The 27,209-nt window shown below is 43.5% G+C and overlaps 1 protein-coding gene across 3 annotated transcripts in view; it reads right to left on the bottom strand.

The window, feature by feature from the left end:
* Nucleotides 1-3,031: 3,031 nt before the first annotated feature.
* PGCKA1 (PDCD10 and GCKIII kinases associated 1) overlaps nucleotides 3,032-27,209 on the bottom strand; it is a 79,378-nt gene continuing 55,200 nt past the window's right edge. For 2 of the 3 annotated variants that reach the window (XM_069593827.1, XM_069593828.1), the window contains exons 2-4: nucleotides 24,337-24,392; nucleotides 5,959-6,012; nucleotides 3,032-4,776 (exon numbers count right to left, since the gene is read on the bottom strand). In XM_069593827.1, the coding sequence (XP_069449928.1) occupies nucleotides 3,843-4,776; nucleotides 5,959-5,990 (966 nt within the window). In that variant the 5' untranslated portion in view covers nucleotides 5,991-6,012; nucleotides 24,337-24,392 and the 3' untranslated portion in view covers nucleotides 3,032-3,842. The remainder of the gene's footprint in view (nucleotides 4,777-5,958; nucleotides 6,013-24,336; nucleotides 24,393-27,209) is intronic. The other variant, XM_069593829.1, reaches the window with a different exon arrangement.

The following is a 27,209-nucleotide window of genomic DNA, read 5'->3' as shown; positions in this document are numbered from 1 at the left end:
TTAGAGTGCTTGAGGGTATTTCAAAAGTTAGCCTGTTACATGTCTACTATAAACTAACCCATTGGGGGAACTTACAAGCTTAGTAAACAAATGAATGAGTAATTTATCTCCATAAATTAACAGAGAGTATCTACCATCAAAAATAAATGCCAGCTTGTCTCTTTAATCATCACCAACTCTAAAATAGCAGGTTTTTAAATGGATGAGGTTTAATCTGGGGGGAAAAAAAAACCAAAAACCAGAAAGCAAGAATTCCCACATTTTCATCATATAGACTCATTGGACAAATAGGAGTCCCATTGGTGAATAAAGTTCAAGTTCAAGGCCAGGGGCCACATTCCTATGTCTGCACACAGATGACAAAACTAAGGAAATCAGATCTATACTCACGTACTTGCATTTGGTGCCTCCTTCATTCTTCCTAAGGCCTCCCATTGGGAGATACTGATGAAGAGTTAAGATGAGACGGGGTAAGGGAGAGGGCAGGCAAGATAGGAACAGGGAATTGAGCAGGACAAACTACTCTATAAAAGCTACAAGGACATAGTGAAGAACACAGGGAATATAGCCAATCTTTTATAATAGTCATAACTATGAATGGAGTATAACCTTTAAGTTTTCTAAATAACTTTGTACATCTGAAACATACATTATTGTATATCAAATATACTTCAGTTTAAAAAAGCCTGACTTTCCTGTGGTCCAGTGGTTAAGACTCTGCACTTCCATTGCAGGGGGCCCAGGATCCATCCTTGGTTGAGGAACTAAGATCCCACAAACATGTGATGTAGCCAAAATAAAGAAAAAGAGATAATCTTGCCCTTAGGGTCAGGGCAGAGGAAGAGCTAAAGAGGAAAATGGTGAGTGGCTAACAGTTACTGAGTGTGGACAAATGGGTGTGTGCTAAGGAACTCAAATTCTCTTCATTCTTTTCCAAGTCTGGCTTGACAACTATGACAGTGTGCTACCATCTGTCTTGGAAACTGGGGGAAAACATCTAAATTCACATTTATATGATAGTTAAACTTCCCCCAGTAAAAAGTGAAATGTAACTTCTCAGCTCAAGAAAACTGCATGTAATATAGAAATAACCTTATATCAAAATCAAGATTTAACATGGTAGGTACCCACGTGATGCAGTTTCCTAGGATCCTGGGGACTGTGATGTCCACTTCTACTCACAGCCAGTGCCTGACATTCAGCGTGCGTCGGTGCTGCCATGCTGTCGAGAACATTTGAAAAGAATCAGTATCATCAGCATCACGTTTGATAAGGGGCGCCACCAGGCTGCAGAAAGATGTTACACAGAGCAGGAATCTCAGCTGCTAGACAAGCTGGGGGTTGAAGCTAAAATCTGCGGTTTCTTCTCAACCTAAAGACTCTGTCTTTTCCTCTGACATCCTTTGGTGGAGCCTGGATGTTGGGGTAGAGGTAAAGGGGCCCAGCCTGCTTTTAAAAAAGCACTTGAAATTCTTGGTCATCTGTTAACCTTTTTGAAGCAGTTGTTCACATAAAAAGAATCTTAAAAACTTTAGTTATTAATCATGATGAACTCTGCCGCAGTCCTAAAATGTGAAATTAGGTCCACATGTAAATGTAAACACAGAAGTGTGTTTCTGTGCCCAGAAAAAAGACTTATTTGCAGAAATACCTCATCTTACCTTTTCCTTGTCAGATTTTTCTTTTTCAATCTTCTGTTTTGGAGATAACAGTGGGAAGTTGGTATGCAGCTGTCCAGTTCTCCTTTCCCCTTGGACCAAAGGTCTAGGCCTTTTCTGTGTCGCACTGAATGAAAACAGTTATCTTTCAATCTCTTGCAAAGCGGCTTTTTGTGTTTTGAGGACCAGGCTTTAGTGTTTTGAGGATCTGATGTGGCAGATTGTAAACAGACAATCTCAAAACTCAATGTCCATTCTCTCCCTTCTCAGTAACTGAATCCTGAACTTATTTGGGAAAGCCATGCTCATAGCTAGAAAGGTAAGTTTCCCAGCCTCTCTGGCAGTTGAATGTGTCCAAGTAACCAGATGTTGGTCAGTGAGATAAAAGTGAAAGGCTGAATTACACCTCTAGAAGGTCCTTACTAGAGCGGGAGTGAGATCTTCTGACTTATTCTTTTTTCATGGAAAGCAAATGTAATGACTGGAACCCCGCAGTCACTGTGGACCAGGAAGTTACCTTGAGAAGGAAGCCAAATGATAGAAGGAACAGAAGTCACTGATACCATGGAGTCCTCTGCCAGGCTGGATTTCTATCTCCAGACTTCTTTTACATAAAAGATAAGTAAATCTCTGTTTTTATAAGACACTTTATCCTATAAAGCTGGACCTAATCACAACAGATACACTTGGGAAATTGTTGAAGGAACCACTTTGAAACATTAAGCTTTTGGTGTACTAAATAGCAAACACATCTACAATCCAATTAGCAATGCCAAACAGTTCAGTCTTTAAAAGCTTGGAGTGACATTGTATATAGACATGGCTTGTTATCAAGCAAATCCAGGGAAATGTGTCTGTTAGGCTCAGAAATTGTGTTTTATGTTAAATAATAACCAAATGGAGCAATGACATTATGACAATCTCTATAAATATCTATTATTATTGTTGTCACTTAACTGATGGGCAAATAGAAAGGATATATTACTTGTCCCAGGTTACACGGCAAAGCTGGAAATCCAACCAAAGTGAGTCAGATTTCAGAGTTTGTGTTATGAAACACTATAATAAGGAATCCTGCATATTTATATTTTTCTAGATAGTCTTGACCATCCCCTAAATTCTCCATTGAGCCATGTCAGAATGACTGAAACCCAGGAAGGGCTATTCATCCTTAAAGTAAGAGCTGAATAGGTAGTCACGGCATCAAGAGTTCGACCTACAGGGACAGAGTTAAAGTCATTCTTGGCAAATCAATCTAGTCTCCTCTTCAGCTGTAATTTAATAGTCTAGCTCTTTAAATTGAGAGAAACATCAAGGGTCACTAACAGTCTGGGAAAATCAGAAGCACTATTGAGTTAAGACACTCAGACACATATGTTGTTATCGTTTAATCACAATCAGACATTACATGGCACAAAACACTCCATCTCTCTCTTTGCTGTTCCAAATCTCACAAACTTAAAAACCTGAATTTTAAACAAAGAAGTCTTTTGACCAAACTCCCCAATCCCAAAGGAGATGAAAAAGTAATAATGTAAAAAAGTTAAGGTCAAGGTGGCCTGATATCACAGCTAATGAGTAACCATTTGTTTACAGGTGGCTCCTGCTCTACCCTGAAAGCTGCCAAGCTCCACTCTCTGTCCAACAAGTGGTTAGTGATTGGTTCCCTGGGTGACTGTCCCTGAAGGTAAGCCATGCTCTGGGGGGTACATTAGGCACTTTAAATGGGGGTAGTTACCTTTCCCTGACTGGGTATAATGTTTGGCTCTTAAAAGCAAGGTAAGGAATTTCACACTCCAACAGAATGTCCTGTGAATCTCTTTCCCTCGGATTCTCACTGGGATTCCAGGGCGTTCTCACAAACACCTGCACCACACGTTGCGCGGGAGTTGTGCGGGTTGGCCAGCAGGGTGTTTAAGGTCTGCATGTTCTGTGGATGCCAGCACCGTGGTCCACTCTGACTTACAGTCTCTTGAGTTTCAGCCCATCTAGACGGTGGTACTCTTTGTAGTGAACAAGCAGCATGGCACTGAAGCTCACATCCATCAGAACTGGCGCTGGGTGTCAACCTCCTGTAAGGCTGCAGCCGTATATGCTGCATTTATCAGCTCTGGGTTTTAGGAGCAAACCTAGCCCCGAGCGACCAGATCGTCACTAGCTTATTTGCCTGGAGAATCCCCTCCCCTACTCGGCCTCATCTACATCTTCTCCCGCAGTAGCTGCTTCTAAGGCCGCGAGGGCTTCGGCCACCTCCGCATCCTCATCCGCCGTCTCCCAGCTCCGGTCTCCGGGGGAGCCAGGGGCCTCCTCCCACCCGTTTCTGGAATCGACCACAGGCACGTCCTGAGCAGGATCGTCTTTGTCAAAGTAGACACTTGGGATTTCAGTTGTCACGGCCTCGTTTAATGAATCCCAGCTTCTCTTTGCAGAGAAGGGCATATTCAAACCACACTCCCCTGCCGGCGGGTGAGCACCCTCCTGGGGCTCCTTCTCAGAGTGGATCTTGAAAAGATGGTCCTTCTCTTGGTGATCAACGTGATCAGCGTTGTCTTCAGCTGAGCCGCAAAGCGGAGGGTAGTCCGGGGTGGGTGTCTGGAGGACATGGGCTGGGACTTCCCAGGCGGCAAGCCCGGCCGTGGATGGCGTGCCGGAGCCCGCGTTCCCGATGACCTGCGTCTCTCCCGAGGCCAGCTGCATGCAGTCCAGCTCTCTGGCACTCCCTCCTTCAAGGAAGGGCTGAGTCGGGTGACCTTTGTTTGCAGCACTGGCCCAGGAGTCTCTGGCTCCCTGAGGGGGCCCCGGCTCACCACTGAGTTGCAGAACAGCAGCGGGGCCGACGCCATTGACGGCCCCGCTAGTCTTCTCTGCCCAGGGTCCCTCCACAGCATCCCCCAAGAGGCGTGGTCCTCGGGGAAGCCCGCAGGGCTCCTGTGGAGAGGCTGTTCCGCTCCCGCTCGCAGTCCTCTTGCAGCCCTCACTAGGAGGGTCACCCTTGTGCACCAGGATTTCGCTGCTCTGTTTGTCTTTCAATTTAAGAGTATCCTCTTCATCTAACTTGCAGCTGTTCACTTCGTTAACGTAACCAGGGGAGGGCACGTGAACTGGATCGAAGAGATAGCTAGGGTGAGAAGAAGGAAGATCAGTCAAGTATTAACTTTATTAATTATGAACTTTCATTATTAATATTTCTACTACAGGCTCTGCTGCTGGTCTATGGTTCCTGTTAACTTAATTTCCATGATTACTCTTTTAAGCCTATATGTGTACCTAATTAAATAGATATTGGACATGAATCTGAGCAAACTCTAGAAGACAGTGAAGGACAGGGAAGCCTGGCGTCCTGCAGTCCATGGGGTCGCAAAGAGTCTCACAGGACTCAGTGACTAAACAGTAACAATTAAATAGATACAGTTGGTATAAAAGTGGTCTACCAACTGGAAACAGATCTTAAGAAGGAGTTAAAAAAAAGGGCAGGAAGAAGGTAAAGAACAAAGTGGGTCATGAAATTTAAATACAAACGAAAACAAATAAAACAAATGTTCAACAATAGGAAATAAGTGGTTAAGAACTGACGGCACAACACTTTAATGGAATATTATGTAGTCACTAACATTACTGGGATGATTTATTTTCAGTGATGCCATTTCAGGCATAACAACTGTGAACTCTGGACTAGCATCAAAGTTATTCACAATAAATACTTTTGAATGGCACCTAACATTAAATTGTACCTACAGTGGAAAAAATGATATATGTATAAAGGTATGTGTGTATATATATATATATATATATATATATATATATACATGGATACAGATATGGAATAGAGCTAACATAATAAAGATAGTTTTGTTACAGAAGCAAAATGATCAGCTAATTTCCCCCCTTTATTTTATATAGAATTATATTCATGTTGCCCACATTTTTATGAAATAGAATCTGGACAAAATTAAAAGCACATACATGACTGGGGTGATTTATTTTCAGTGATACCATTTCAGGCATCTTCTAAAACCCAAGCTTTTCTTTGCACTGAAACTCTCTGGAGAAATGTAAATTCAACCCAAACCAAATTCAGCCTCAGAGAATGACAGTGTTCCCAACATGCTCGGAGAACTGCACAAAAAATTTTTAAAAATCCAGCCCCTGTGTTCTTTTAAATAATATTCATGTGGTTCCAAACTCTTAACTTCCTGGCAATGCTAGTCATGCCCCAAGCTGGAAAATGGCAATGAATCCATGCAGGATGTTTAAAAGTGCCTTCATGGTAATCACAAATTTCCCATTTTTTCAACTTTACCTTTGTATCATTTTACAGCACCTGCACCCCATCTGGATTGCTTTTTGTTATCATCTGGGAAAAAAGAGAGAAGAGTGAATGGCATTGTATTTTTTTTTTTTAGTAAAGATTGTTGGTTTCATTGTAGGAAGACATTGGTTTCTTTGCAGTCAGAATGAAGGAGCTGCACACTTTAATTCTATATAAATGACTGAATATATAAAGTATCAAATATAACCAGCAGTGTAACAAGAAAATAAATTGACAGAAATAATCATTCAACTACTAGCAATAATTAAGACTACCATTTGAAAGATCTATAAGCAAAGAATGAGAAAATCCTGTCATAAGGTTTTGTCACACAACTGTATTCCATCCTAATCCATTACTATTACAGCTTCCCCTTCTTCAGTATTAGAGAACACATATCATAGCCTGTCAGTTCACTGTGTTCATTATGTGACCATCACAGGTCAAAAATGTCTTAGATGCCAACACCTACAATAAGCTGCTTCAGTAAGACAAAAATTTTCAATGTTTATTTCATTCACCACTTTGGGATTTTCCTTTTGTATTTTGAGATGAATCAAGCTATTCCTCTTTCCCTTTTCTTCAGGAGGAATGGACAAACTGTAAGGTAGCCAAGTACTCAAAGCACACCAAGGAAAGGCCATCATCAAAGACGCTCTGAAACTGTGAGCCCGGGGAACCAGGTACTGCTCTCAGGGCTGAGAGCTGTTTAAGATATAAGGGAAGCTGAACCTTCACAGAGGCTTCCCAGGTGGCTCAGTGGTAAAGAATCCGTCTGTCCATGCAGGAGACGGCAGTCCCAGCCCTGGGTCAGGAAGATCTGCTTTTGGACAAAATGGCAACCCCCTCTAGTATTCTGGCCTGGAGAATCCCATAGACAGAGGAGCCTGGCAGGCTATAGGGTTGCAGAGTCAACACGACTGAGCACATCTGCAGGCAGGCAGGCACCTCCACCACGCGGGCTGTGCTCTCCAGCCCCGTCCTGGCCAGAGACTTCCGCTCCTCTCTGGGTGAGGGGCCTCACCTGCGCAGAGAGTGGAAGCGGCTACTGCAGGCGCTTGCAGTCTGGACTGGGCCCGGGCAGCTGAATGAGATTTCAATAGGAATTGTTTGCTTTTCCTTTCCTAGATAGTCAAAGTCAGTAGAGTTACAGTTTTTTTGGAAAAGGATAACATGTGAGAAGGGAGGACACTGGTTACCTGGAATACCTTCACATATCTAAAATCACCGATTCAGTATTTGCAAACATTTATTGCCACTTGTCTCTCTGCCAGACCTTTCCCTGACTCTGGGAGTTATATATGTCATCTCCATTTTGTAAATGAGGGAAAACAGCTTAACCAATGCCAGAGAGAGAAAGGTGGGATTGAAAAGGACCTGTGTGTTTTCTTCCATTGCCTTCTCCATGGGACTTGGACTTAACCAGGGTGTTAAGCCCTGGTGCAGCAGTAGGCGGTATAAGAGAGCAGAGAGGCTTCCTTGCCCGGGGGTTTCAGTACTAGAGGATGTCCTGGGCTTCCCAGGTGGCACTAGTGGTAAAGAACCAGCCTACCAATGCAGGAGATGCAAGAGATGTGGGTTTGATCCCCTGGGTCAGCAAATCCCCTGGAGGAGGGCATGGCAACCCACTCCAGTATTCTTGCCGGGAGAATCCCATGGACAGGGGAGCCTGGTGGGCTATGGCCCATGGTGTTGCAAAGAGTAGAACAGTACTGAAGTGACTTAGCACAGCACTAGAGGACGTCAGGATAGGGCAGTGGATCCCGGTTACAGATCCATGTTCCATGTTACAGACCCGTGGAGGTTACAGTTGAGTCATCATCACAAGCTTTATGTGGACTAAACTCCTGTTTTGCCTTTCCCATCACAAGGCATGGACTCCACTCTCTGGCAGCTCAGAGACACGCCCCTTCGGGCTTCCTGGTGGCAGATGGATTTCCCTCTGCGTTGCTCTCATTTCCCACCTGCCTTCTGTCCCCTGCCCATTCCCAAGTTACATTTTTCAAGACTGCCCTTTGAATGAAACCTTCTCTTCATGTGAAAACCAACCATGCTGTTCTGGTCTTTTCTCTGAAAATCCTAGAAATTAGCCTGGAAGAATCTTTAAGTCATCCTCCATATCCAACAGTTACCAACTTGAAGAAGCCAAGCCAGTGACAGAATTAAAAGCCCCTGCCCCCGTCCCTTTGTCTCCATAATGCGTGTGCTAGAGAGAGAGAGGGATCACTTATTGTCTTTATTTTGTGGTTTGGGTTTTTTTTTCCCCTCTATTTTTTGACCTTGCCGCTCAGCATGCAGGATCTTAGCTCCTTGACCAGGGATCAAACCTGTGCCCCCTGCAGTGGAAGCCTGCCTGGTGTCTTAACCACCTGACTTCACGGAAGTCTCAGGGATCACTCATTGTTGGCTGCGTGCCTGCCTTCTCTGTTCTCTCCCCTTCCTTCTTTCAATCATGAATGGATGTCCAAGGATTCTACTTCATCAGCCTTTAACCACAGAGAAAATGACCAGTACCATTTAAGATGTATAGATTAGCTGGTTGATAAATCTAGAGGGAAGTAGTTTTACACCACCTCCCTCCCCAAAGATGTCCAGTATCCACATCCTAATCTCTGAAACTTGTGACTGCTACCTCATATGAACAACAACAACAACAACAACAAAGTCTTTGCATATGTAATTACAGATTTGAGATGAGGAGACTGTCTGAATGATCTGGTTCTGGCCCCAGCTCTGCCCTGTAACTCTGGGCCTCAGCTATTTCATCTATAAATGGGGATAATGATGTATCTACCACATAGCATTGTTGGGGATTATATGAGTTAACATTCATAATAAGCATATACTTATTACTCAGCTCTGTCTGGATACAGCATGTTTTTTTTTTTTTTTAAAGAAGCTTTTCACCTAAGGAAGAAGTACTCTAGTTGCCGTGACATATGCATACAAACAAGAGCGCTGACAGTACCAAGTTATACCTGTTTGCAGAATAAGGACCAAATGGTATATTTCTAACTGTGGCACCAACTGAAAGACACATACCTCAAGTGCAACAAAAGTTCCACAAGACAGAAATCACAGCGGGCTTAGCCAGCAGTATGTGTACTACCTTTTCCTTTTGCAAAGCATTCTCAATGGAATTACTCCATTTTCCAAGCCCAGGGTTTTGTTTCCAGCCTCCGCTCCCCACTTATGTCCATTTTCTGTGAATAATTCGTATGCCAGCTTGATAAATCTGTTTAAGAGGCCCATGCGCCCCTCCTCCCTCCATCTCCACAACCTACTCTAAAATCCAGCCCCTTTCCACACTTGCAGTATCTTTGTTTATCTTGGAATCTGTTTTTAAAAAGTCAAGAGGATAGGAGGCAAGAAAAAGTCAAAGGAAAAAAAAAACAACAACAATGGGCTTTGAAGTGTTTGAGAAAGGGCAGACAGCGGTCGTAACAATGTAACTGAAGCAACTGCGGGGTATGAATCATTGAAAAATGTCAGGTAGGTCAACTTTAGGATCATGGGTTCAAGTGTTGTAGGTGGGGAAGGTTTCCTTCTAAACAGAAGAAAGAACTAAAGAGGCTGGTCTTGAGCAACACCTTGCTTTCCCAGTGTCTCCCAGGCTGACCAAGGTTGACCCGACCCCACCCTCTGCCCCTGTGGCTTTGGCCACACTCTCAGCCATGCTGGGAACTGAGCTGACTGCTGAGATTTAACTTCTGTTTCTTAGGAAACTGACAAGTCACCTGTGCCTTTCACATTACCCGTCCCTCCCCGCCCATCTCCCTGCAAAACCACAGGATCCATATTTTTCTTCAAAGCCATGTAATTATAAAAGGTGTTTTGATGATCCTCCCCAGCCCCCTCCCCCTTTCACTGCCTCCCTTTAGGGTATACTCTTGGGTTTCCTGCAGACCTAGTCCTGTACCCGAGGGCCATGCTCTGCACCTCTCCCCAGCCCGGTGCCTCTTCCTGGTTAGAGGTCCTGCCCTCGCTCACACACTGCCATCCTGTGTTTCCTTCCCCAGTGACATTCCTTCTCTCAGTGAGACAGGCTCTAAGGTCCAAGGCTGAGTGACTGCTGACGAAAAGGGTGGGGACTGACCCAGCCCCTGCCTGCCTGTGTCTACAATGATTCTTCCATATACGATGATTCCTAACATCAAATCTGATTTATTTCTCTTTTCATGTGTCACTCCCACACCTATATCTTGCTTTTAGTGAGGTCTCGCATTTCCAGGTGCAAAAAGGAAATATTCCATGTCCATTTCCCATGGAAATGGGAAAAAAAATATGCTCTTTTGAAGTAAGACTAAGTTCAAAACGGGCAGTTTGTCTTCTTTCCCTTCCCCATCACTGTGACAACAGCTGGGTCAGAGGTGAGAACTCAGTTGTCCAGTGCCCTTTATTATGGAGCAGAATCAGAATTTGCTTTGTCTTTAGAGTATAAAAGAGCAACAGAGAAGCAAAGGGCAAAGCAACCGTCATCTGGTTTCCATAGGAGAAAAGCAAACACCATTAGGATGAATTAGGGTGGTGAGTCCACCCACTTCGGCGCCTGTCCCTCCTGGAGTCCTGTGTTGGAGGCTGACTCTTCTCCTCTGTTTAGGGTTGAAATTAAACAGTCCTGTATTTGAAGATGGTCATGCTAAGACCCCATCAGTTACTAGTCAAGTGTTCTTGCTGGAAAATCCAGTTTCACAAGGGGGTTGGTGCGGAGGTGGGGAGAAATGAGGAGGCCAGGGTGGGGAGGGTAAGGGGCACAGAAGTTGTGCAACCAGGCAGAGAAATTAACTGAGCATTCATCAGGAAGTCGAGGAATACAGAAAAAGGCTCAACTCAGCTGGAAAGGGCTGCCTCTGAATAGTGATGATCTTAAAGAATGACACGCACAGGTCAAACTGACACAGGACCAGCTTGTAGGCGTCCTACTGGCCCAACCTGGAACAACGGGAGCATCACAGTAAGCACAAACAGAAAGGAGTATAATACACTGACTAAAACAAGGATCTGTGAATCCTCAGGATATAAATCTAAAAAGGGAGAGCTCCGACTTACAAGTAGAAAGCCTGCTAACAAACAGAATTATAGAAATCACCATTAGACAACCATCACCGTAATAACTGACTCAAGCAAGAATCATCAACAGATGTTTAGACCAGTGGGTAAAAACCTGAAAGAATGGGATATTTAATCTCAAAGTATTGGCACTGGCCAAAAAGTCTGCTTAGGTTTTTTATAACATCATACCAAGGAACTCGTTTGGCCAACCCCAAGAGCTCCCCATACATGCTTGGGGTAAAATAGTATCCTTACCGTGGAGAGACCTGGGTCACAGTGCCAAAACCAAATAACCAAGGGTAATACTGCGAGTAAGAGTAATACCTTGAGACCAGTCAATAGCCTCAGAGATGGCGCACCGGGAACTCGGCATCACTTCTGTGATTTTTCTGTCAAAGAGTATTATCTGGATTGAAGCAGGAGGCAATATCAGTAAAACACAACTTAAGGGGTATTTTGCAAAACAATTGGTCTGTACTCTTTCCAAAATGTAACTTTAGGAAAAAAAAACACAGACAGACTGCGGGACTATTACGGATTAAAGAAGACAAAAGAGGCATGACAATGAATGCAACGCACGATCTTTTGGTAGCAGGTCATTATTGCCACAACTGGTGAAATCTGAATAAGGCCTGTAGATAGGCAGTAGCATTAAATCAGTGTTAATGTCCTGCTTTTGATCATTATACTGGGGCTCTATGAGAGCATGCCTTTTTTCTTAGGAAGTATTTCACAGTGATGTATTTAGCAGTAGCGGGACATGGTGGTATCTGTAATTTATTAAAATAATTCAGGAAAAAAATGTGTGTATATGTGTGCACAGAGAAAGAGAGAAGAATGAAGCAAATGTAGTAAAGGTTAACGTCTGGGGACTCTGAGTAACGGAGGGTCCTTTGTACTTTCCTTGCAACTTTTCATTGTCTGATATGACGTCAACATCAAAAGTTAAAAGGAAAAAAAAGCGCTAATCTGATGTCGGTTTCTGTTCTGCTTGTTCCTGGGCTAGGACCTAATACCGACAGAAAACCATTGCTATTTAGCTATTCCCTCTAAAGAAGCACATGGGGAAAGGTCTTGGAAAGGAGCTCATCGAAAGCCCATCAAACTTTCTGGATTTAGCTGTCATTCTGTGTATCTGCTGAAGACCTTTCCTCAATAGCCAGCCCCAGGCACTGGAACTCTGAAGGCAAAGATGTTTCCAGTCTTTGGGCTGGCCGACGTCAGAGGGGATTTGGTGTTGTTTGTCAGCTGCCTGCCTAACCTAGGGCAGCATCTACCTGCATGGAGCACGTCACATCTGTTATTCAAATAAAGGGATGACTGGTGAGAGACAGAAGGGAGTGAATGAATGGTGAGTATGAGATTTTAGAAATTATTCCAGTAGGTGGTCTGCCGCTTTCCACAATCAAATCTCAACTCAACCCAGGGTCCAAAATCAAAAGTCACGTGCATGGCACAAGCTAAGAGAGATAGGAGGGACCGTGGTTCCCCCTCCCAGCTTGGGAATTGCAGTTTATGTAATCCCAAGGCTTAAGGGAGTCCTGCTTCGAGGGCTCTAGTCAATGGGCTTTCATAGCAGCTGCTGGCAAGTGGGTTGAGTTGATAGAAGTTGAAGTGCTTGGAAGAGACACAGTAAAATCAAACACTTAAATTTCAACTCTGTCGTGATAAACTAAGTTGCCAATGTTTAGAAAACAGTCCAGGATTTCATCTTAACCTGGCTAGCAGGTGAAGCTGAAAAATATTTAGTCACTTACTTCTGGGTACTGACCACTTAGACTCAAGAGGAATGGATAAAAATAACTAGCAGGCCTTGAAGAAATCACGAGGTGCCTTATAAAAGAAATTAAAAGACTGCCTGCCCAGCTTCATAGACAGTATTGAATTTATGGTGGAAAAAGGACAAGAAGATAATTCTTGACTACTAAATCAATCTGTTTTCTCAGCAGAACCATATTCTCCTTTCTGAGCAGGCTATGCAAACTCTCTGGGACAACATTTTTTCGTGTTTCCTTTTCTCCTAAAGAGGTTGAGCTTCAGTAATTTTGGAGAAAGACTATAAGACTTTATTATCAGCACCATCAAACAGTCCATCTGATGCACTCCTAGCAGTCAGCGTGCTACCATATACGAGTCAGCATCATCTAGAACTGGGCTTGATGGGACATCTGTGCAGAGGTGTGTCCAAATGTCTGTCTCCAACTCCTGCCAAAGGGTTCCCTCAAACAGGTTTCAGAATGGGAACAGCAGAGATTAAAGATGAACGCATTCACAATTATGAAAAAGAATGATTTCACCCTGTTTAACTCAGTATTTCCCAAAATTATTTGACCACAGAACTCCCCCCCATAAAAGATATTAATAACAAATAGAATTTATGTTTTATGAAACTTTGGGAAAAACAATTGTCATGGCAGTCCTAATTGTCAGGAAGGGTTTTGTGCCCCAAACTAATAATGTCAGGAGGGGTTGGTGTTTGTGAACTCAACCAGGCAAAGTCCACGCTGGGTATAAGAAATCCACCTTCCAGCAGCAGCTTCATCATCAGCTGTGCAGATGTGGGAAAGTGGTGTAACCCCTTGATCCCTCAGGTTCGTTATCTCCCCAGTGAGTCCCTGACATCAAAGGTCTCTTCCAAACTGAACAATCGAGCTGGTGAATCAGTGAAGGAAGTGTCCTCAACTCACGACCTCTGACTTGGCTCACACACTGTTAGCACTGAACACCCAGACAAGGCAGGCACCGATATGACCCTTCTGCAGGCGGGAGTCCTGCTCAGTGGTTTGTGAACTACCCCATCCCTATCCTGACGGGGCTGTTTGGGTCCCAAGTCCACACTCACCTAAACCCATGATCCTAACTGAATGTACAAAGCTTCTCTTCCTGTTTCCTCCATTCAGGCCCCAAGTTCTTATCTCATTCCCTCAGGTCTGCAGCTCTTTGAAGAGGTCTTCTTGGCTTCTTTGCCAGAGAATACTGGCAAAGCGACTGAGCGTACACACACACACACACACACATAGCTGATCAACGCCCTGGAGCCTTGAGATAGAGTCAGTGAGTGTAACTGCAGCTTCCCTGGGAAGGGTGAGGACTCAGGTCAGGAGGACGAAGGAGTATGTGCTGAAGCTCTTCACTGGAATGGGCTGCGGAAGTGTGTAAGAGTGTGCATGTGTGTGTGTGTGTGGCAGGGCTGGGGTATGTGTGAGGCAGGATGGAATTTGTAAGCTTTTGAGAAAATCCATCGAATCAGCAATTCAGCTCTATGGTTAAATGAGTAATTTAGGGTCTGAGTTTGGGTTCCAACACTGCCTCTACCACTTATTAGCTCTGTGACCTCTACGCAGATTTCTTAGCCTCTGCAAACTCTACCTGTCTAATCAGCAAAATAGGAAAGGTAACAATTCCTGTTTATCAGGACTGTTTCAAAAATCAGTGAGATAAAAGTATGTACGGCATTTATTATGTCTGGCACCCTGCCAGTGCTTATTAATGATTATAAATAATTAACATTCTATTGTTTGATATGCACCAAGTACTGTTTTAAAAAATTTCATGTATTCATTTCAACTCCACAATAACCCTTTAAGGAAGAAGCCAGAATTTTATTTGTTTGTTTGTTTATTATTGGCTGCACCATGTGGCTTGAAGAAGATCCTGACCAGGGAATGAACGTGGGCCACGGCAGTAAAAGCAGAGAGTCCTAGTCACTGGACTGCCAGAAAAACCCCTATTATTATTTTAACTGAAGGATAGTTGATTTACAATATTATATTAGTTTCAGGTGTATAGCACAGTGATTCAGTATTTTGTAAGTTATTTAAAGTTATCACAAAATACTGGTTACATTTCCCTGTGCTGTACCATATATCCTTATTGCTTATCTATTTTGTACGTAATAGTTCTAATCACCTGCCACTGTCTGGCCCCTCCTCTCCTCCTTCTCCCCACTGTTAACACCACTGGCTTGTTTTCTATGTCTGTGAGTCTGTTTCTGTTCTGCTGTATTCTTTTGTTTCATTTTTTAGACTCTACATATGCATAAAATCATTCCGTATTTGTCTTTCTCTGACTTCTTTCACTAAATGTCATACTCTAGGTCCATCCATGTTGTTGTGATGGCAGAATTTAATTTGTTTTTATGGCTGAATCATATTCCATCATATTACATATATCACACCTTCATTATCCATCCATCTGTTTATGGACATTTAGGTTGCTTCCATATCTTGGCTTCTATACACAGTGTTGCTATGAACATTGGGGTGCCTGGATCTTTTTGTATCAGTGTTTTAGTTTTTTTGGATATATGCCTTGGAATGGAATTGCTGAGTCATATGGTGGTCTATTTTTAGTTTTCTGAAGATCTTCCATACTGGTTTCCATAGTGGTTGCATCATTACATTCCTACCAACTGTATACAGAGGTTGGAAGCCAGGATTTTATGGATAAGTAAATGGATATGTAAATTGGAGCGTGGTTCCCAGGTGGCACTAGTCATAAAGAAGCCACCTGCCAATTCAGGAGACATAAGAAACTCGGGTTCAATCCCGGGGACAAGAAGAAATCCTGGAAGAGGGCATGGCAACCCACACCAATGTTCTTGCCTGGAGAATCCCATGGACGGAGGAGCCTGGTGGGCTACAGTCCATGGGGTCGCACAGAGCTGTACATGACTGAAGTGATTTAGCACACACAGGCACAGTGTACCTATTATTAATGCTGCTGTTACTGTTTTCATTATTAACATTTCCTGATTATACATTAACTATATAATATTTGTATATTATCACTTTCTTATTACATTAATATAATCGATTATTAATTGAGCGATATTATTAATATCTCTTACTAGGTTCTGTTCTTTTCTGAGTCCACAGAATTTCACAATAAGAAGCAGCTTGTGATCAAGTATGTTTTGCAAAAGGGAACTGGATCCTCTTGATTTGGGTTCTGATAGAATAGCAAGGAGAGTTAAGAAAGTCTTAAGTGAACAGTGCAAAGAAACAGAGGAAAACAACAGAATGGGGAAGAGTAGAGATCTGTTCAAGAAAATTAGAGATACCCAGGGGTCATTTCATGCAAGGATGGGCACAATAAAGGACAGAAATGGTATGGACTTAACAGAAGCAGAAAAGATTACAAAGAGGTGGTATAAATACACAGAAAAACTATACAAAAAAGGTCTTAATGATCTGAATAACCATGATGGTGTGGTTACTCACCTAGAGCTAGACATCCTGGAGTGTGAAGTCAAGTGGGTCTTAGGAAGCATCACTGCAAACAAAGCTAGTGGAGGTGATGGAATTCTAGCTGAGCTATTTCAAATCCTAAAAGATGATGGCGTTAAAGTGCTACACTCATTATGTCAGCAAATTTGGAAAACTCAGCAGTGGCCACAGAATTAGAAAAGGTCAGTTTTCATTCCAATCCCAAAGAAGGACAATGTTAAAGAAGGTTCAAATTACTGTACAATCGCACTCATTTCACATGCCAGAAAGATTATGCTCACAATTCAAGCCAGGCTTCAGCAGTACCTGAATTGAAGACTTCCAGATGTATAAGTTGGATTTAGAAAAAGCAGAAGAACCAGAGATCAAATTGCGAACATCCTCTAGATCATAGGAAAAGCAAGGGAATTCCAAAAAAAATCTCCTTCTGCTTCACCGACTATGCTAAAGCCTTTCACTGTGTGGATCACAATAAACTGTGGAAAATTCTTAAAGAGATGGGAATACCAGACCACCTGACCTGTCTCCTGAGAAACCTGTATGCAGAACAAGAAGTAACAATTAGAATGAGACATGGAACAATGAACTGGTTCCAAACTAGGAAAGGAGTCCATCAAGGCTGTATATTGTCACCCTGCTTATTGAACGTCTATGCAGAGTACATCATGTGAAATACCAGGCTGAATGACTCACAAGCTGGACTCAAGATTGCAGGAAGAAATATCAACAACCTCACATATGCAGATGATACCACTCTAATTGCAGAGAGTGAAGAGGAACTAAAGAGCCTGTGACGAAGGTGAAAGAGGAGAGTGAAAAAATTGGCTTAAAACTCAACATTCAAAAAGTAAGATCATGGCATCCAGTCCCATCACTTCATGGCAAATAGATGGGAAAAATTGGAAACAGTTACAGATTTTATCTTCTTGGACTCCAAAATCACTGAGAACGGTGACTGCAGCCATGAAAGTAAACGACACTTTCTCCTTGGAAGAAAAGCTATGACTAATCTACACAGGGTATTAAAAAGGAAATCAACTCTGAATACTGACTGGAAGGACTGATGCTGAAGCGCCAATGCTTTCGCCAAGAGCAAATGCACTGGAAAAAGACCCTGCTGCTGGGAAAGACTGAGGGCAGGAAGAGAAGGGGAAAACAGAGGAAAAGATGGTTGGATGGCATCACCGACTCAATGGACATGAGTTTGAGCAGATTCTGGGAGATAGTGAAGGACAAGGAAGCCTGGCGTGTTGCGGTCCACGGGGTTGGCAAAGTGCCTAACACCACTTAGGGACTGAACAGTATTTCATACATGTGGTTTCATCTATTCGCCACCAGATGGCAGTATATATTGGTTATTTAATTTCAAGGGAGGGACTTAGTATGGGAAAGGCCTTAAATACAGGAGAATTAGGGCATAAACGGAGAAGGCAATGACACCCCACTCCAGTACTTTTGCCTGGAAAATCCCATGGACGGAGGAGCCTGGTGGGCTGCAGTCCATGGGGTCGCTAGAGTCGGGCACGACTGAGCAACTTCACTTTGACTTTTCACTTTCATGCATTGGAGAAGGAAATGGCAACCCACTCCAGTGTTCTTGCCTGGAGAATCCCAGGGACGGGGGAGCCTGGTGGGCTGCCGTCTCTGGGGTCGCACAGAGTCGGACACGACTGAAGCGACTTAGCAGCAGCAGCACCAGCAGGGCATAAACAGTGTAGGTGCTTTGCCATGTGGTGAAGTTACGGACTAGGTGATTTCCTAAACATTCAGATAATTATTGTGTTAAGTTCTGGTAGCCACAGTACCACCTTATGGCAGAGTTTCCTCCAGCTCTGGCTGGGCATGGGATTTACTCTGTAGCCTGGCCAGACAATGGATGGGTCAAAAGACTCCTGCAATTCTATAGACACCTCTCTTCACACAAATGGGATCTGCTGCCTGGATGAAAGTTTTGGGGAAGGGACTAGGGGAGGCAGGATAGGGTGTGGAGGGGTTCACTCCCTCCCCTGGGTTAGATCTGCTGCAGCTGGACCTGTCCATTTCACTGTTCCTTCCCTAGGGCCATCCTTGTGCTCACCCCAGACCCTGTGGGCTGCCCATGGTGTGAGCTGGTCTTGGGGCCCCATCTTCTGGATGAGGGTACATGACCATATTCTAGGAGGTAAAGATAAGCTATAAACTAAATTTGGCCCAGTTTGAAGGTTTTCGGGGAAGAAGCCCATTGCTGCTGCTGCTGCTAAGTCGCTTCAGTTGTGTCCAACTCTGTGCGACCCCATAGACGGCAGCCCACCAGACTCCACTGTCCCTGGAATTCTCCAGGCAAGAGCACTGGAGTGGGCTGCCATTTCCTTCTCCATTACTTTTTATTTTTTATTTTTTTTTACTTTTTATTAAAAAAAAAATCAGAATATTGTGTTTGAAAAGGCAAATTGGGCCTCAATTATTAGAATTAAACAAAGGTATGCAGAAAATTACAAGTTCTGTTGGTAACTTGTGGTCAGCCCTCTAGACCAGGTCCCTCTTCCTGTACCCCCAGGGAGAAAGGTTATAGGGAGAAAGTTTGAGAAGCTATTCCCCTATTGTCTGGACTGTAAATTCCTGGGAGTAGGCTCCTATTTAGGTCAGCAGTGCAATTCATTACTGAACAAAGACCAAGGCGTGCAGGTGACAGGGGTGGGATCTTGGGGACATTGAGAGGCAGAGGGCACCAGGGCCACAGGCACCCTCCTGGGTCTATGTGGGGCCCGATAGCCTGCATGTCCAACAAGCTCCCAGGTGGCGCTAACACTGCTGTCTAAGGACCACACTCTGAGAACTACTGCTTTATGGTGTTAGGGAAATAAAGGCAGGCAGGATTCTTTGTTTTGCCAATGTTACTGGTTGGTCTAGGTGAGATCTACTTAAAGGGAGAGGCCTAACACTCTAAGAACTCTGTGTCTTGGGGAATTTCTGGCAAAAGTGAGGTGGTTACCATTACCACTGGCCCCTTTCGGTGACAGATGGCATGGCCCAAACCAAGTTGGCCAAAACCTAACTTTATGTTGGTCAGAAATGATTGTGGTCAGAGACTAATACCAGTAGTCATTGCTTCCAGTTCTGCTGCCAACGGGAGCAGCTTACAATCCTGTTAAGATTCTAAAAATTCTGTTCTTCAGAATTTGCTTTTTAACAGTTTTTAACTTATGTTCTTCTATCCTTCTCTATGGGTGTTATAACAGGAGAAAGTGAAAATAAACCAAGTGTCCAATAATAAAGGGATCAGTTTGGACAACCTAAATGTTTACTAATTGAGGAACAGTTGAAACAAACCCAGCTGATAGTTGAAACAATGCCAGCATTGGGCCGGGCCACTGCCTGTCTGCTCTTGGATCAGTCTCTGCCTCCTTGCCTGCTCAGTTTTTCAGGGCACCCTAATGCTGAGGAACCCTTGTCTGGATGTGGGTGAGTCCCGCCAGTGGAAGGTACTGGTGGAAGAAGGAGAGGATGAGGGAAGTCAGGGTCTGGTTCCCTTCCTCTCTCTGCTTCGGACGGCATCCTGTTCATCCTGGTAGTGGCCAGCTCTCCTCCATAGCAAGAGATGTGCAAGAGCCCCACCCGCTATGGTGCCTCACCACGCTCCAGCCACTGACCCAGCATCTGGTTTTGGGCCTCCCCTGAGGATGGTAATGTCTTCCTGCCTTGACCATCTCTGTGTTTATCTCAGCATCTCATTTGGTCTCCCAGATCTTCCAATACCCACATAACCCACTGACTATAATGTCCTTCTGTTTGAAAGGAGGAGTTCTCATTCTTGACTGGACCTTCCCTAATACAAATAATATCCTGACTAAAGGCTTCCTAGCTAGTTATTAAGTGATATACAACAAGAGTGTTGGACTCTGTATAGATGGGTAGCATCTAACGTATGTGTTGCTAATTGCTGATGTAGGACAAGTCACGGTGGTGGGGGTCAGTGGTGGTTGGGGAAGGGACTTTAGCCCCTCCGTCATCTCCGTCAATTTCTCTTGCCTTTCCCACCCCAGATCAGTCTGTTTACTGTGCAAAACAACTTCTAGACAAGTCTCCTGTCTTCCCTTCTAAGCTCTGAAACCCTTCTAGTATATAGATATTCTAACTGGAGAGAGTATAGGGAACACATGGGCCTTCACACTATTTTCAGTAATCTCATGAAAATACTCAACATCATTAGCACATAGGGGTGACTGTGGTTAATCCATAAGTTTAGGTGTCTCTTATGTCTGCTGAAATATGAAGGGCGTTCTCTATTACTCATGTGGGTGCTATTAATCTATTCCCCATTATCAATGTAGTGGCAGGAAGTTTATTTTTAATACACCCCTAAATCCTTCAGGGAGTCTCTAACTCAACAGTTGAAGACAGTATCTATAACTCTTAGAGCTGGGAATCCAGCTATCACCATGCGCTTATCAGTTGCTTTTGAAATATGTTTTGAGGAAGTCTTGCAAATGACCACAGACAGCTCTGAAGTGAAAGAGATGTTACAGAGAGCTCAGCTAATCACATATACGTGCGTGCATGCTCAGTTGCTCAGTTGTGTCTGATTCTTTGCAACCTCATGGACTGTAGCCCACCAGGTTCCTCTGTCCAAGGAATTTCCCAAGCAAGAGTGCTGGAGTGGGAGGTCAGTTCCTACCTCAGAAGATCTTCCCGACCCAAGGGTCACATACACAATCTCACTTAACATGACAGACGACCATCAATGATATGGGATTAGGTGTTTACCCTGAATTCTGCTACTTGGGTAGAATCTTGTTCACTGATGAACTAATAGACCATGTCACTGGTAACCAAACCAAACCACGTGTGTTCAGGGGTAATGTCCACAGCACAAAGACTCAGGCTTAGCTGAAGATGGGGACAGGCCATCACCTTCTGGGTGGCTTTTAGTTTCTAAGAATATGAACAAGTACACTTTGGAGACTCTTCAGATAATACAATTTGAGAAGATTTTTAAAATTTGAAGTGAAGATGATGCGTTTTCACTTAACATGTGCAGTTCTACGTCTTTTTCATGTGGGATTCGGTGGCCCCCGTCCCATCACACTCTTGACCACCCATAATCACAGTATCATCTGACACGACTCATCTCAACTCAGCTTGTTGGGCTGATCCTCTTGACTTTGACTCAAGTTATATAGGAAGCTCAGCATCACCAACTTTTAGTAGGGTATCTGCTTAAACACATCAGAGATGCCCTTGCATTCAGTTCATAATTGATTTCATTTTTATAGCCACCTCCATAGAAGAACTGGTCAAAGAACATGTGTAAAAATCATATCTGGTTCTAGAAGAAGAAGATGAAGAATTTTAAGACCCAGTAGATAGAAGACAGTCTGTCTATCGTAATTAAGGGAGTGGGCTCTGGAGTCAAAATCTGGATTGGCCTGTTCTAAGCTGGATGATCTTGAGTAGCTTAACCTCTCAGAGCCTAAGCTTTGCCAGCCACTAGATAGGGAAACAGTGACACCGAATTGTGAAGGGGTCCTCTGAGAACCACACGGCTTGCGTACATGTGATGGACCTGGCAGAATGTGACTAGCAAGTAGCAGGTTCTTAATGGATGTGGGCTGCTCTCACCTTCACGGCCATCGTCTATGAGAAAATTTTTTAACTCTGGCCTAGTGACTTTTAGACACTGAGAATAGAAATGGGTGGTGTTCTGACCCAATCCTCCCTGGAATCCCATAAGAATCAGGCGTGTCTCCAACACAGGGTATGTCACTAACATTGATAAGTAGCCTTATCTGGAAGGTGGGGGACGTCTGGAAGATAACTGAAGCATTTAGAAAAAATGAAGTTCTGGAAATGCAGAAGTTGCAGAAGAGGCGATGTGGACAGAAGTTTATAAACTTCTACAGTTTACAAATGCTACAGTCTTGTAAAGCTACAAAGAACGACGACTTTAAAAGCAACACAGCTCAAGGCTAGATGCTTGGAATGGACTAGTTTTTGTTAATCCCCAGTATTCTAGATGCCCAAACTTCAGCGACTCTTAAAGAACATCCCCCTACACGATCACTGTATTTTATAATACAGGCTTCCCACTCAGGGTGGGAAGTGTGGACTGGTCAGAGGACAAGAAAAAACAGGCTCTCGCATGTCTGTAGATGACACTGCATGTGCAGGATTTGGACGCGGACGTTCCTTTGGTTGTTGCTCAGGCACTGTTTGTGACCCCATGGGCTGCAGCATGCCAGGTTTCACTGGCCTTCACTATCTCCCAGAGTTTGCTCAAACTCATGTCCCTTATTTCTGTGAAGTTTGCACTTGAAAAGAATAAGCATGATTTCAAGGCCTTGAATATCCTTGAGAATCTGAGGATAAAACACTGCTAGTGACCAGGACACAAGAGGCAGAGATCTCTGCTGTACGTTAAAGGGTTCACCACTTATTCACACATCAAATATTTCCTGAGCACCTATTTTGTGCAGGTACCAAATTCAGTTCCAGGGAGCTGAAAAGAACTCACAGTCTGGCAATGATGCATAAATACGTGACTAAGGGAGAGCTAAAAGTATGAATTTTAAATATGGGGATTTTCCTGATGGTACAGTGGTTACGTATCTGCCTGGCAATGCAGGGGATGCGGGTTTGCTCCTTGGTTGGGAACTAAGATCCCACATGCTACAGAGCGACTAAGCCTGCTCGCTGCAAGTAGACAGCCCATGTGCTGCAACTGCGGAAGCCCGTGCACTCTGCAGCCCGTGTGCTGTACCTACTGATACCGTGCACCACAACGGAAGATCCTGTGTGACACAATGAAGATTTCCAGTGCCGCAACTAAGACCCAATGCAGCCAAAGAAAGAAAGAATAAATATTAAAATAAAATGAAGTATGCATGCATTGTGTTCTATAAGGCAACAAGTGCCCAAGTAATCTTGGGAAAAGACTCGAGAAGACTTACGGCTGAAAGCGAGCAGATAAAGGGGTTGGTAGGGGTCTAGACGACATTCCGGGGGAAGGTGACCTCTGACACGCTCTCTGAGGCCCACTCTTGTCTCTCTGTGTGCTCTGCCCTGCCCCTGTCCTAAGACATTATCACTGCCTTCTTACCTGAGTTACTGCAAATCCTCTTGCCACTGCATCCCCCTGTGTCTTCTAAGACATTTGCCACACGGAAGTCATGGGATCTTTCTAGGTCACAAACCTGAATCTTATCAGTCCCCCTGCTGAATACTTTTCATCCTAGAGGAAACTAGTCCTGAATATTCATTGGAAGGACTGATGCTGAAGCGGAAACTCCAATACTTTGGCCACCTGATGCGAAGAGCTGACTCACTAGAAAAGACTCTGATGCTGGGAAAAATTGAAGGCAGGAGGAGAAGGGGACGACAGAGGATGAGATGGTTGGATGGCATCACTGACTCAATGGACATGAGTCTCCATCACGGGAGTTGGGAGGCCTGGGGTGCTGCAGTCCACGGGCTCGCAAAGAGTCGGACACGACTGAGAGACTGAACCGAACACTTTTCAAAGGTGTCCAACAGCCTCAGGATTTAATAATATAGAATAACAAAGATGACAATAAAAATAGCAACCTTCCATAGAGTGTCCCATGCACCGGGTGTTCCATGCGCTTTATGTGCGCAACTGCTCCTCATTATTTGTGGATTCCACAGCTGTGAATTATCGACTGTCTAAAATTAATTATAAGTCCCACATTAATACTTGCTGTGCTTTGGGGTTCATTTTTGGGCATGCACAGGGTGGCGAAATATTGGAGTGGAGCTAACTGAGCTCAAACAAGGTAATACTCAGCCTTCTTGTTTCAGCCTCACATTGTACATTGTTCAATGTGAAGACTTAGATGGGTCATGTTGTATGTTACTTGTTTTAGAACAAACAAATTTTGTTCTTTGTTCCCAAACAAAAAGGAAAAAGAAAATAATAGCATTTTACTCAAACCTGAATGAATCTGAAAGAAATGGACTTTGGGGATTGCCCTGTCTACTGGCTTTAATGTTTCAGGTAATAAAAACTGCAGGGGGAGACCAAATAATAGAAAATTTAATGAAAAGTGGAAAGAATAGACCTTCTTCCAAAAACATAAAAAAGAGAAGAGCTTACCTATTGTGGAGATTGTCCATGAGGTTTCCCTAGACATTTACTTTCTCTTCCTGCAACTAAAAAAACCAAAAAACAGTTAAAAACAGGCCTGCCAGTTGCCTCCTTTTCATAGCCGAGATGCATCTTAAAAGTGAGAACAGAAAGCATTTCCCGAGAGAGATGTAGGTAGTGATGTCGGGGAAAGGATTCCTGGCCTGGACCAGTGACTCCAGGTAGACAAGGGCTTTGAAATTTACCAGGCCTGAGTTTGCAGCCCAGCTCCCAATACTGAATTAACAATCAATTAATGCCTAATTAATCATTTATCCAAATATTAGTGTTTCATCTATAAAACATGGTTGCAGTGAGATTTAAACAGCACAACAGGAAAGCTGTTGAGAAAAATTTACATAACTGAAGGAATGAGATTTTAGATAAAAGCACTCACCAAGTGACCAAAGTGATAAATAAAACTAAACCCAACGCCAAGACACACCATTGTGATATTTCAGAAGTGCGGTAAAAGTAAAGCTCCTATAGGCTTTTACAAAGAAAAAGCTGACCATATACAGAGAGCTGGGGATCAGAACGGCTTTAGACTTCTTAAATACACACACAGTGCTGGGCTGTGCTTAGTCGTGTCCGACTCTTTATGACCCCATGGACCAGAGCATGCCAGGCTGCCTTGTCCTTCACTATCTCCCAGAGTTTTCTCAAACTCATGTCCATTGAGTCGGTGATGCCATCCAACCATCTTATCCTGTTGCCCCCTTCTCCCCCTGCCCTCGATCTTTCCTTGCATCAGGGTCTTTTCCAATGACTCAGCTCTTCACATCAGGTGGCCAAAGTATTGGAGCTTCAGCATCAGTCCTTTCAAGGAATATTTAAGGTTGATTTCCTTTAGGATCGGAGAAGGCAACGGCACCCGGCTCCAGTACTCTTGCCTGGAAAATCCTGGACTGGTTTGATTTCCTACACATTATTCTAAATTTGCCCAAACTACCAACGAAATGAGAAGGTACAATAAAGACATTTTCAGATAAGAAAAGTCTCAAAAATTTTACCATCCCTTCTTGGAAAGGAGTCTATTAGAAGATGTAATAAACAAATGAGGAAGTAAACCAAGAGGGGAAGGCAAGGAATATAAGAAATAGGACATTAAAAACAGGAGAGAGACAAAAGGAACCCCTAGGACCATCGCCGTGGAGATTCCAGAATCCCAGCACTCTGCACAACCCGGAGGAGGCTCATTCCCATTGCAGAAGTTAAGAAGGCTCTGGGCAGTTTTCTTTTAAGAGAAGAAATTGACAGAATCACTGACGTATCCTACAGAGAAAAATACACATGCTAGGGAAAGAATCTGGCATCAAATTAGTGGTAAGGATACAGAATACTGAACAAATAAAAAAAAACAAAACAAAAAAACAAATCATTTGTTACCTTCAGAGAAGAAACTGTGCAGGAAAGAAAATGTAGTTATAATTCTCTACTTGGCTTAGCTGTGAACAGCACTTATGTAGTTATAATAAATACTAGTTATTTACCTAACTAAAACTGGAGGTGGGGTTCGATAGGGAGGGGGGACATTCTTTATTTGCGGTGGGGCAGGGTGAGGAAGTTGAACCATCTTCTTCCATAGTGGAAGATAATGTCTAAAACTGAAAAAAAAAATCAAGAAATGGTAATAGAAACATTACTGAGGCAAATAACCAAAATAATCAGCTAAAGAAGTGATTCTCTGAGGAAAGAAAGATGTGCTCATAAGTGGGCAGCCTGATCTGGAAATTTGGGAACCAATCTAGTCCTAAGAGCAAAGTCAGGAGAAAATGTAAACTAGATGATAGCAAGCAATAACAATGATGCTTTCAAATTAAAGCTGATTCCCATTCATTTATTTAGCCTACATTAATTATTTAATGCCTACTACTGTGGAGAGAAGAGGGTGGTAGAAGATGAGATGGTTGGATAGCATCACTGATTCAATGGACGTGAGTTTGAGCAAACTCTGGGTGATAGTGAAGGACTGGGAAGCCTGGAGTGGTGCAGTGGATGGGGTCACAAAGAGTTGGGACCTGACTTGGCGACAGCTGTGGGCCAGGTCATGTGCTAATGACATGATCTAGCAGAATTAATTGCTTACAGCCTAGTGAGGTGGGCAAAACAAAAACAAGTAATTACGACCCAGTCCTATAACAGAGCTTATTGGCAAAGCATCATGCAAACGTGGGGACCAGCAACCAACCTGCCAGAATATTCTAGAGCTGCACAGTCCAATCTGGTAACTACTAGCCATATGTGGCTATTTAAATTACTAAAAAATAAACACATGAAAAGTTCAATTCCTGGGTTACACCAGCCAGCCACATTTCAACAGCTTGAAAGCCACATGTGGCTGATGGCTGTCATATCAGACAGTGTGGACACAGAACATTTTTCTCTCTGCAGAAAGTTCTACTTGATGGTGCTGGTCTACAGCTTCCTAAATGGTGGTTTTTACAGTGTTTTCAAGTACATGGAACCCCTGAAGGGACCACATTCCATGGGTCTGTAGAGCCTTGGTGAGTTTGATATTTAACTAGTTATCTGTACATGGAGTAGAACTTTTACTCTTTTTCAATTGGAGCCACTGCTGGAAGTAGAAAGGAGTCTTTCTTACATGTCCTGATACTGTCTGGCCACAGATGTTGAGGGCAAATACTGATGGTGACTAATAGTTTTTGAGTCTTTGGGAAAGCACTTTTGTGTAGCAAAAAGAGGGGAGCGTTCTGGGGAACTCAGAAACTCCTGAGTTGGAAACTTTGCCCCACTAATTAGCTGTGTGGCCTTAAGCAAACTTCTAAATCTCTCTGCACCTTTGTTTATTCGGACGTGAGGTATACAGATAATGCAAGAAT

The sequence above is a fragment of the Ovis canadensis genome, chromosome 6 (genome assembly GCF_042477335.2).
Source record: "Ovis canadensis isolate MfBH-ARS-UI-01 breed Bighorn chromosome 6, ARS-UI_OviCan_v2, whole genome shotgun sequence".
Taxonomy (NCBI): domain Eukaryota; kingdom Metazoa; phylum Chordata; class Mammalia; order Artiodactyla; family Bovidae; genus Ovis; species Ovis canadensis.
The sequence above is the reverse complement of the archived record's forward strand: the minus strand, read 5'-3'. Positions and strand labels throughout refer to the sequence as shown.